Genomic DNA, 12,211 nt, shown 5'->3' with positions numbered 1-12,211 from the left:
TTGTTCATTGTTTTAAGAAAATGCAGACTTGGAGTGCTTTTCAAAGCTTTTGTCAAATTCTATCATGTAGAAAGTTTGTTTTGCATTTCTGTGAGACCTTTCCATCCATCTGAAATAAATTCATTCTGCAGATGCGTGAGGTAACATTGTACATGCGTGAGGTTGCAGTTTTTATTTGCTGCGTTATGTTGTTGAGCTTGTTTGGCTTAAAAAGCAGAAGTGGGCAGTTCTTAAAATGTTGTGTGATGGCTGGCCTTTTTCCTTGATTTTGTGCTTTTTTTTATGGTAAAAATTCAGACCAATAATTTATGATCTGTCTTTGCTCTTAGGTCCTACGTTGCCTCGACAGAATTCACAGCTTCCCTCTCAAGTACAGAATGGTCCATCACAAGAAGAAATGGAAATCCAGAGAAGGTATGGTATTAAAAGTGAACAGCTGTTCAGTTCAAGGAAGTGATAACTCCTAATGAGGAGAAAATTAATGTCAAGGGCTTCGAATTGCTCTCTTGCATGGGGGCAGCGTTTGTGTGTGCACAGTTTTCATTAGCATCACTCTGTAAAAGCTTTGTCACTGGATCCCTTGTTCGTGCTCTCCACCCATTCAAACAATGCAATTGGAATTGGCATGCCAGGAAAGAGTTGAAGATTAGAGGGGAAGCCTTGGGAGATTTCACTGTTGTCATTTTCAACCAAGCGAATTAATTTTCCAGTGACTGTTGTATGTTCAGTTTTTGACACTGGAAAAAGCAGCAAGCTTCCAGGGAAGGAAGTTTTAGAAGCAGAGAATTGAGTCATCATGAATGACAGAGCTTTTGTCTTGAATGTGGATGTACTAGATCAGGGCATTCTATTGGAAATCTTGTTTGCCTTTACACTGTATTCTTTAGCAAAAACCCCCTAATTTTCTGCTTTTAGTGTATAAACTAATGGAGCCTTTAAGAGTTGAATTTTCAACTGGAGCAGTGCTGCTTATATCTGTGCTGCCCTCAGTGACTGGTTGTGTTCCCCTGACCAGCTGCTGCTTCCTCCAAGCTAAGCTGTTCCATTCAATTTCTATCCCTGTGGGATATTTCTTCAGATCTCTAGCATACAGGTTTTATTTCCCATTCCTTTTAATAATCATTATGTATTGATCAAGTGCCCAATTTCTACGAACTCTGTGGTTGCCTTATTCCCACTTTTGTTTTGTGGCGATATGGAGTGGTGCTGTGGGGTGAGTGACTGGGCTGTGGGTGTATGGCAGGGCAAAGTCTTGTAGGGACAGTGCTGTCACACTGGGCTCAGTGAAAACAGTAAGACCTTGGGCTGTCCCAAGCACACTGCCTGTGGTGCAATCCTGGATTATTTTACCATCAAAATACTCCCAGGAGATTAGCTGTTCCCTTCCTGAAGGGATGCTGGGAATGATTTAGGTCACATGCATTAGGACGGATAGAGGAACAGGAGCGTTGAATAAATGGGAAGTGGTCCTGACTGATGGTGTAAATGCACCTAATAGCTTTTGGTGGTAGCTGGAAGAATGCTTAAATGTGTTGGGTCTAATTAGCACTTAAGTTTTTTTTCTATTTTGCTATTCAGCATTTAGTTTGTTTATGAAAAGGTGAGCAGAACCAGATTGCTAATTTAGGAATAATTCATTTGATAAACAAGCTATGTATGTTGAACAAAGGGCTGACATCAAAATTGGTCATACTTGTCTGTCTCTTTTCTTCTGTGTGTTCTTAAATCTGAGCAGGAATCACTTTATCTGAAAGTTATCTTGTTTAAAAACAAATAGCAAGAAACTCATTACAAATTTGTCTGTTTGATGTGTTTATGTGCAGGTTTGCTGTCATGATAAAAGTCTTTTATGTCACTTCTTTTGACAGACTTTTAAAAAGCCTTTTTTCTTTTGATATTTTTTTCTGTCCTACATTAGTGGCTTTTAGTATTTTTATTTGCTCTCTGTTCCTTTAGAAGGCTGCATTATCTGAAGTTCATAATGCTGAAATACTTTTGAGAGAAGCATGGTAGATTGGCATCTCCTCAGAAAAAAATGCTGCCCTATATTAAGAGCTCTGAAAGTCTCTTGAAATTTTTGGTATGTGAAGGACATCCTATCAGATGGCATTCTTATGGCTTGGGTTTTTTGATCAGTATGCTCTACTCGTTCCCATTTAATGCAATGTCCTCTTTGAAGTCTGGTTGTGGATTTGTTTTGTTTTTCCCTGAAAGGAGGATGGAGCACTGGAATGAGTCTCTACTCATGCTGCTAGACAGATTGTCCGTGGAAAGGTTACTGCTGTTGTGTCATTAAGCTTAAGAAGAACATGTAATTTTGTTAAAACATTTCACAAATGCTTCTTCAGTCTCATTACTCCTGTAACTACATGGTTACAATAAGTTCAGTTATCTCTGAGTTAAAACTTCTCTCCTGTAGTAACTGTCTTGCAGCTTTCAGGCTGTAAGAACAGGAGCTACTACCATAATGTAGAGAGTAGTAAATAGTTGGGAAGAAAAGGTTTAAGTCTGTATTACTTTTACCATATCTGCAAGTGACATTTCCAATCTCAGTAAAGGGTAAAGGCAGTGTGGGCAGACTTGAATCCTGTGGGGAGCAGTAAGACTACAGGGAATGCGAGAAATGGGAATAAATGTTATTGCGTGGGAAGGAACATGGGGTTTGTGATGGATCAGGAGAAAGGCTTTGCCAAGTCTATGGCTTCTGGAATGTGTGTCTCTGGGATGGGGGTTTTCTTTAAAATGTGGCTTGGTAATAGTTGTGTTTGAGTTCTGCTTTAATATCCTTCCTCTTAGGTGTACCTGGATTTAGTAGTTTGTAACTGACTCCCATGTTAAGTGCAGGGAAATGTTTTTTAAATTATTCTAAGCTGGAGAAAAATATCTACTTACATGAAAATTAAAGTTGAAAAAGGGACCCTGTGGAGGTCTAGTCCAACCCTCTGCTCAGAGAAGGACTAATTTCAAAGTTAAATTATGTGGCTTGGACCCTCAGGCTTTTCCTAGGCAGAAATAGAAACATTTCTTCAGAAACATTTTGCCAAAGGACTGACCAGTGAAGAGTGGCATAATAAAGAGAGCTCTTCAACGGATCTGATGTTTTCCTTTGCTTTCATAACCAGCGTGCAGGAATCTTGGGAAAATTGGGAAGTGAAGAGTGAAATTAATTCATTGCCAGCAGAAGTACGTTATTTTGGTTCAGGGATTTTTCTCTATTTTGGAAAGGATTTAAATGCCCTTAGATTTTGGGTGAAAGTGCTAAAGTACTAATACTACTTTTTTATTTTGCTGCAGAACTTCTCACTTGAATATTTGTATTGCTTACTGTGCAGTGATACAGTTTCTAAGGCTGTTAGGACCAGATGTGCCATCTGAAACACTGAGGTTTTTATGAAGCCAAGATTTCACATAAGGTGTAATGAAGTAATTTCTTCTGGTGAATTGATAACTTTGTTACTGTCTTCTAAGAAACCTTAACACATGGCGGATGCTTTCCCTCTCAGGGAATACTTGAAGCTAGCTGTAATTTTCCTTAATTTGCACCCACTTAAGTACAGTAATAGCAAGCTTTAAAACACTCTAGCTTCCATTTTTGATCCTCAAAAATGAAGGGATATTTTGTTCTGTAGGTTGTTTTTCGTTTTGTCAGAATGGTGGCCAGGCAGTGTTTATAAATTCCACTGATTGATAATGAGCCAGCTTCAGTTGACACACGTATTTGTTAATAACTTCAGACTTACCTAATGCCAAAGACCATTTTAAAATACAAGATTAGTTCATGGCATGCCTGTGTGTGCTACTAGTGCATGTAAATTTACCTTCTCTCCCAGCCCTGGTAAATATGTTGTCAGGAATATGACTCACTGAGTTGGTATCTAATATGACACTTGGGAATTTAATGAGTTAATGTTTATAAATAACTTCAAAATGGTCACAGCTTCATAAATAAAGAGACCAGGAGCTCCAGGAACAGAGGAGCTAAACAGAGAATAAGGAATGATGAGGGTGTACAAGCCCCCTACTGTCCTTCAGGGACATCATGGACCAAAACTTGACCGAATTCTTTCGTAAGTACTCGAAAACATTACAAGTTTGCAAAACCCAACAGCAGAATATTAGGGGGGATTGCAATTATTAAATAATTCATTTGCTTATAGGTTTAGTTTGGTTTGTGATGATAGTGTTAAAGAAAACGTAGGGTGTGCCTGTGCTAGAATTTAGTATTGACATGGTGTGGTTTTGATTACATCCTGTGGAAGGATTCTTAGTTTTAGTGCAAGTTCAGAGACTGTCAAATGTAGCTGTTTCTTATTTACTGAGAGACTCGAAGGCAAGATTTTTTTTTTTACAGATTAAAACAATTTTTTTCTGAATTTTACTAGTCTTATTTTTTAACTACAGTAAAATATTCCCCCCCCCCCCTTGTATTAGTAATTATTACGTACTCTTGAGCAGTTTTGAAAACGTATGTAGAAATGCTAAGAGAAAAAACCTTGCATCCTGCAATTCAGTATCAATGAAGCTATTGTATTTAAAAGGAATAAAGTTTGCCCATGGCTTTGTGTCCCTGGTAGCCTTGTTTCTACTGATTTCCCACAGCCTGTAACTTTTCCCTAGTTAGTGGCCATATGTACAGCTTCCAGTTTGCCTTTGCTTCTGAAATCATGCCATTTATCCAGCAGCTTCTTTCAAGGAAGTAGGATTTCATTAAAAGGCATGTGGATTCGTTAGACTATAACTCAGCACACAGCTCTAATGTGAGACACACATGAATGTGATGGAGCTGTTGGCTTTTTGGTTTAGGGTTTGAGACGTCAGTAGAACCCACTCATATGATTGTATTGTTAAGTCTGCACAGATATGGTTTAGATGGACTCAAAAGGGGCTTTTCCTCCTTTTTTAAAAATTTATTTTTAGCCTGTCTCATTTTCTTTCCATTTGTAGTAGTTTTCAGAGACTTACCTGGCCTTGTGGATAGGTGTAATGGGTGCTGTGTGGTTACACTATAATGGTAGATGCTGGTAGCATTGATCTGTTCAGAAGACTGAGGTCACTCTTCCATTAGGCAGTATTCAGATGACATTGATATAATTGCTTTGAAATCTTTCAGTTATGTGGGGATTTTTTCTGTTTAATGCAGAACATGAAATTGGAGTTAGGAACTGTTCTACATTTTTCCAGGTTTTTGGTTATTCTGGTTTCCTGTGATGAAATTGTGTTCTGGTTATACTCACCAGAATACACCACTGATAGGGAGTCACCAATGAAAATAGGTTTTTCTTCTGCTGAGATTCTTCTTTTTTCTAAAATTCCATGAGTACAGGTGTCTGTTCTGTGATCTAGCTTCTGCCAGGAAAGTTCGTGTTCTGTTAGTTTGAGAAAATACGTTGAAAAGATGGAGATGAGGAAAATTTGGTTTAAATAGGTCTGATGCAAGAGCAGTAATAGATCCCTTAGTCTATTAGAATTCCTCCATCTAATACATTTCAGGTTTCTGTTTGTCTCTTCATGTCTTTATCATGGTGGCTGGCTACTAATTTTTGCTTGACTGATAAAACCTAGTTCTGATTATTTCCAGCTAATGCATTTGCAGCTTACAACATGAAAGCTTCTTCTTAAACCTTAAATTCCTTTTGATCAAGGAAGTGCAAGCCTGTTAATTTGACTTTGGTAACAGATAAAACATAGGACAGTAAACTGGATCCAGACTATTTTCTTTGCAAAAGCAGAAAGGCTGTTCCTGGACTTTGGTAAAGCATTTGACAGCTATGAAGAAGGAATTTCCTAGTTGATGTGGAAGAGAGGAGGATTGCTGTGGAAGTGTGAGGAGCACAAGAACAGGCATCAGTGTACCAATGGGACCTGTAAAAATTGAATTTGTTTTGGTGTTTTGCTGAACAAAGTCCTTGTTGCTGATGTGAGTTGAGATACGTGAGAATGAAGGAGAACAGGAGGAGTTGGATGATATTGCAGATTTTGATGATCAGAATAGAATGAGAGTTCAAGTAGGTGTCCTGTTTTTAGAGGGGAAAACCACCAACCTGTAGACCTCATTAGTGCAGGGAAAATCAAACGGACTTTGGAAGTGTTATATGCAATGGCGACTGATCAAAAGAAAGCTGCCTGAACCCTGGAAGGAGCTGTAAGGACCTAGATTTGTGCAGTGTTTCAAAATCATGATACATGTAGTCAATTACGTGCCTTTATAATTTTGCATTGTATATAGTGTTTAATACAAATTAAGAAAAGACCAAACCATAATTTGAAACAAGTCTCATCTCTCACTGCTGCTTAAAGAACCAAAGGTCCACAGCACTGTTCAGAGTACAGGATTTGCCAGTTCCAGAGCATATACACAGGCTCACTTCACAAACATCTGGCCTTTAGCAGTCAGACTTGGAGATATTCTGAGTCCCTGTTCTCTTGCTCATTGTACCAAGCTGACTAAGTCTTGTCTAGGTTTCTCTGACACCGTATGCATTATGCTCAGGTAGAGCTGTCCTGACTGTCAAGCACTTGACAGAAAATAAAACTGACTTGGTAAAAGTTTTAGAACAGGAGTTTAGTTTAGATAATGTGAAGTGAAGTTTAGGCAGCTGAAATTGCTTAGGAAGATGCAAAGAGCTTAAATATTGATCGCTTCTGCTGGGCTTATGTTATTGGTGCATCCCTGTACTTTTTATTTATGAAGATTCTCAGTCTCTGTGGAGGCTGCCTGTGTTTGATGTCAATACAGATTGCAAATTTCCAAGATGTGGATGTATTTTCTCTTTGTACATGAATTATGAAATTTGGGGGGTGGTGTGTGTTCATTCCATGGTACATAATGTGTAGGCACTGAGATATGTAGGTTTGCGTGACCATACAGAATAGTGAGCTCTGTGGTAAATGCTGAATTTTGGAGTGCTGAATAAATATTTAATATTAAAGATGGAAGAGCAAGTTTAATGCTAGTACTCGATTTTGATTACTCAGATAAGTTCCTGCAAATTTGAAGGGCCATAAATGACAGACTTTCCTGAACTTGTGCAGAAGATGATCAGAGGATTAAACTATTAAAAATCAAGCTAGGAGCTATGTTCAAAATAGCGTGTCAAAGCACTTTTTTTCCCCCTGTTAATAGTTTCAACAGGGATAAAGTAGCTTGGCTGTGTCTGTATCTACTTCTGTTGATGTCCAGAGACCACATGCAATTCCTGGTGACCACAAGGTAACCGCTCTTGTGTAGAGGACAACGTGTTTCAGATGGAGCTGAGGTCAGCCTGCATCTGGTGCTGGTGCCTGTGGCTCAGGCAGACATTGTGTAGCCTGTCTGCAGCCAGCTGCTCTGTTTGTTGCAGTGACTCAGTGGTGGGAGGAGGAGAGCCATCATGTGAGATGTATTCTAGTAAGTAGTGACTGTTGGATTAGATAATGCTATCTGTGCCCACATGCTGGGGCTAACAGCCTTTGAGAATAAAACTCAAAACATTGCTGTCTTGTTTGTTGCTCCGCAGTTGGAGGCAGGCTTAGAGCAGCTCGGGGCAGCCCCAAAAGCCTGGGTACACTGAGACTCCAGGTTGGACAACTCAGTTGGTTTGGATTGATGAGCCCAGCCTTCATCGCAGCTGGGGTGATACATTTGCTTTTAGAACTTTAGCATAGTAGTTATTCCTAGATTTCTTGTCTTTAAAACTCAGCAGAACCCCTAGTGCAGCGCAGAAAGAAAGATGCCTATGCTGTTGAGTACTTTCTTAAAACCACATTTGGTTTCTTATACTGAATGTCTTAATGGTAACTGTCAGAACAATAAGTGCAGAATATTACTGCAATATTTGAAGCCAGCAATAGTCTGGGAACCTTCATGCTGCCTTCTGGGTGTCATTCTTGTATCTCTCTTCTGGCACACCTTGTCCTTTTTGAAAAAGTAACAGCACAAGCAAGAAACTATTTTTCAAAAAAAAACGAGAAAACGCCATGTGAGACACAGAAAATCTCCCCTCAGCTGTATGTGTTTTAAGTCCATGTTGGTTTTTAATGACTCAAGTGTTGGTTTTTTGTGTCTTCTTTCAATATACATTAGTGATATCTTTTTTTTCCTGCATTTGCCTTGTTTTTGTATCTTTAAGCAGACAAAACAGGGATAGTATTGTATTGATCTTTCTGAGTGATTGGATGCCCTGCTTTGACACACAGTTTTTCCGCCAGTAAAGAATGAAATATGAAATTGGTGTGTTAATAAATGACAACTAGCAGCTGTCAAATATTATATATTATCTGCCTGCAGCTGACCTCTTCATTCAATGCAGTAATTGCTTCAGTCAGGTCTGTTCCTCAAGATATTTTGTTTTCTGCAGGCTTTGTCTTGGATCTTTGTTTTCTACAGTGAGTTTTTAAATTAAATACTTCAAACAAGTTTCTGTTCATCTTGGAATGTCTATCAGCTCAATGCCTGCTGAATTTGGATGTGATACAAAGATGCCTTTGTACTGTTCATGGAAATACCTCTGTTTTTAATGTATCTGGCTTTGTGACAAGAAGCCTTCCAGGTTCGTGGCTGAACTCTGTTATTCAGGTTGATATATGGGCTGCTCAGTGCAGTTTCCTATCATCTTTTTAGGAAAAAATGTAATGCCTTGATCTCACAGCCAAGAGCAAAGCAAGCTAGTGTTAGAATTCTGAAGATTTATGTGAATGTACAGCACAACTTCCACTTGAGGAAGCAAGGTGACCTGCCAGAGCAGCTCTGCTTTTGCAAACTGTTTCAGCTCTGGGTTCGTTACTCATCATTTTTTTCTCTTTCTACCCTTGTGACAGAAGCTCTGGGTTTTGACACAATGGGAGTTTCTTCGTGTTTCAAGGCGTCCTTGCTTTGCTGGAAGGAGTCTTCCCACAAATACCGTAACTCTGCTGCAGGTGACAAAGATAGGGAGGCTTAGATGTGAAAAGTGTCCTGGAAAAGGACAGTTTCCCTCTGGCTAGTAAGTCTGCTCTGAAAGAGAATATTGTTTTACCAGTAAACACTGAAGTTTCTTAATCTAGTTGAGATCTTTGTCTTTTCTTCAACCTGTATGGTAATGCTGTGTGTTAAGAGAATTAACTGAGGACTCCATTCTTTTGATTGACTATGTTGAGGTCTTCAGCAAATTGATCAGAGGTTCTCACAGTCATTCACCTTCAGGAACAGAAGTTTAAAAACCCACCTGTTCCCTTCTCCTTCCCCAGTACAGATCAAAAAGTAATGGATAGTATTAATTTGATATAGCTTCCTAGCTACCCATCACACACACTGGGTTTTGAATGAAGTGATGTTACTTGCTAAATGGAAAGTGATCTCAGTGTGCATGTGGTGTTGGCTCGTTTCATATAATAACAGGAGCTGAGACAGCAGGACTTCTTAATTGTTATTCCTTCTTATGATCAAGAGCAAGCCAGGAAGGCTTTGTCTGTACCTGGGTAAGTAAATTAACTGCAATTTTGTTCTGCAGTTGTTGTGTAGGAGAAATTCTAAACACTTTCACCATCAGAGAATGTGGGGGGATTTTTTTTTCAGCAGGGATGCAACAGTGTGTGCCTAATTGTGCTCACTGCATTTTTTTTTTCCTCCATGTGTTATTTCAAGAATGTAGTCATGCTCCTGCTGCTTGGCTGCCCAAAGAACTGCAGGATTAATGCTCATATTAAATCACAAGTTGGTATTGTAAATATCATTCTTTCTTTATCCTCAGACAGTATCTCCCAGTATCTCCTTAACTGGACAAAAGTATAAGGGCAAGAAGGGAAATAATTTTAATAGCTGATGCCGTATTAAAGTAAGCTAATTTAAAAACAGGACCACCAAAAAAAAAAAAAAAAAAAAAAGCAAGCAAGCCACAAAACCAAAAATCCAACAACAACCAAAAAAAAACCCAAACCAACAAAAAACAAAAAAACCCCCAAAACACCCCAAGAGCCTTCCCCAAAACACCCCAAAGTAAAGTTTCCCAAAATGCATTTTACATGTTTTACATGAAGCTAATTGAAATCCCCAAAGAAAATGTTGTGAATAATCCCTGTGATAAAGCTAGAAGCTATTCTGAGGTTCTGAAGCTGACTCTGAATCTAAACATGCGTAACAGTACCTTGTGTGTGACTGACACGTACAGTTTTACAGCAGGCTCAGCTGTTTAATGTAAATTAGCTCTTAGCTTTAATAAGTCACACTTCTAAAATAGTTAAAATAATCACATCATCTTTGCATAATGAGCATTTCACTGCAAGATAGCTTTCTGGGGTATTCTGAGTACCTCTTTAGCTTTTTCAAAATTGTCCTGGTGGCCAGATGTGCCCTCTAAGACTGATGGATTTTCAGGTATTGCTTTCCCAGGGTTCTTGAACTACCAGTCTTGACATTCAGTCGTACTTTAATTGATGTGATGACTCTCCTTAATCTACTAATGCTTTTGTCTAATATAATTTTGATCTCTGACAAAATTTTTAAATAAAATTATGCTGTCTAACGCTAGTGAAAAAACCCCAGAGGGATGTAATGCAATTAAAAAAAATTAATCAAATGTGGTTTTAATCTTTTTTAGTATTCAACTGTAACACCTGCTGAGATCTAGTGTGTAGTTTATGAAATGTTTCCTTTCTTACTAAGTTGTGTTAAAGCAACTTGATTGCATTACTGGCATACTGATCTTCTCACTTGTGCAGCTTTTGGTTTGCTATTCAAAAAGTTTATTAAAATTGTTAAAATGACAGTAGAAATGTAGTGAGTTGCGAGGTGTGGTTTTTTCAGTTAGGTTTTGTTTTTTTCCTTGTTGTTTTTGGCCTTTTGTTGTTGTTGTTGTTGACAAAGGGATGTTTGAGTGACAAATAATGAGAAATTATTCTCAACAATGGTGTATTTAATCTCATATGTATAAGATATGCTTGCAAGGTATTTTGCTGCCCTCTCTTGGTAGAGCATTTGTATTGTAAGCAAAGTGCTGAACTTTGTTCCTGGCAAAAGATTCTGGGTTTATTTCTTTTATTTTCTGAAGAAATAGAAAATGAATATTCTTTAAAAACAAAACAACCCCCCCCCCAAAAAAAAAACCAAGCAAAGAAAAAAGTTAAATACTGCGTCACTCAATATTTACTAAATAATGAGCACTTTGTTATTCAGGTCCTCTGTGAATAAAAGTGGTTATCTCACTCATCTTTCATCTAGATCTTTCTTAGTCAATATAATTTGATAGTGCTCATTGCCAACTGAAATAATTTTTGCTTCAGACTAAGTTTAAACACTTAGATGCATTTTGTTATGACACAAACCCTTCTGAGCCAGCCCAAACACTGGAATACTTCCCTCTGCTGTTCTCCCATCCTCTGGGCATCCCTTGGTTCAACAGCTTCTTGTGCACAATGCAATTTCTGTTTTCTGAATGATTTCCCATGGTGGTTGGTTTTGTTTTGCATTGTTTTTCCTGTGGGCTTTTTCCTGCTCTCCCTTTGAATCACTCTGGCAAGGGGTTCCATAGCTCATCTGCCTGATGTGCAGAGATGCTCTTTCCTTTTGAGCATTGCTCTCACTATTTGCATCGCATCTTTCCTGCCAGCTCTTGTGAAGGGGTGTCCTCATCACTCAGGATTCTGCAGAGCTCCTGGTGTCTTTACCAGAATGCAGAATTCCAGCTTTTGAAAATACTTTTAAATGGAAGGTGTTGGGTATGTTTGATCTCAGTGTTGCTGCTCTTCAAATGTTTTCAGTTCTGCTGTTTTGGGGTGGGAGCAGGGATGCAGGGATTGTGAGGCAGGATGGTGTTATTTCTGTACTGCTCTGTAATCCTTTCTTGATGTACAGCATCTGGTTGAGGTTTTTGAACAGGACATATCAGTGAATGGATTTCACTAATATCTCACTCCTGAGTCCACAGGCAACTCTTAAGTCCAGCACTTTGTAAATTAATTTAGCAGGTATTTTCCCCTCTGCCCTGGTTCACTTCAGTTGAGTTTTATTAGCCACTTTTATTCCCAGGTTAGTTGGAATTAGAAGATCCATCAGTAATTCTTCATAATCAGCCATCATCCTTGCCACCCTAAATAACTAAATATTCTTAAGGAGCTTTATGACAAGCACCTCACTGTTTCTTTTCCAGGTTGCTTATGGAAATATGAAATGGCAGAGTTCTTGATATGGCTTATTGCAAAACAGCCTTGGCAATGCTGCCCTTGTGTGAGGAGTGACCTATATTGAGCTTCTATTTCT

At 38.7% G+C, this 12,211-nt stretch overlaps 1 protein-coding gene across 8 annotated transcripts in view; it reads left to right on the top strand.

The window, feature by feature from the left end:
- The window catches only part of ENAH (ENAH actin regulator), a 90,787-nt gene that overhangs the window by 57,505 nt on the left and 21,071 nt on the right, over positions 1 to 12,211 (top strand). For 7 of the 8 annotated variants that reach the window (XM_066316278.1, XM_066316279.1, XM_066316282.1 and 4 more), the window contains one exon: positions 330 to 414. In XM_066316278.1, the coding sequence (XP_066172375.1) occupies positions 330 to 414 (85 nt within the window). Of the gene's footprint in view, positions 1 to 329; positions 415 to 3,969; positions 4,068 to 12,211 lie in introns of those variants that run through there. The other variant, XM_066316281.1, reaches the window with a different exon arrangement.

Source organism: Sylvia atricapilla, chromosome 3 (assembly GCF_009819655.1).
Source record: "Sylvia atricapilla isolate bSylAtr1 chromosome 3, bSylAtr1.pri, whole genome shotgun sequence".
NCBI lineage: Eukaryota > Metazoa > Chordata > Aves > Passeriformes > Sylviidae > Sylvia > Sylvia atricapilla.
The sequence above is the reverse complement of the archived record's forward strand: the minus strand, read 5'-3'. Positions and strand labels throughout refer to the sequence as shown.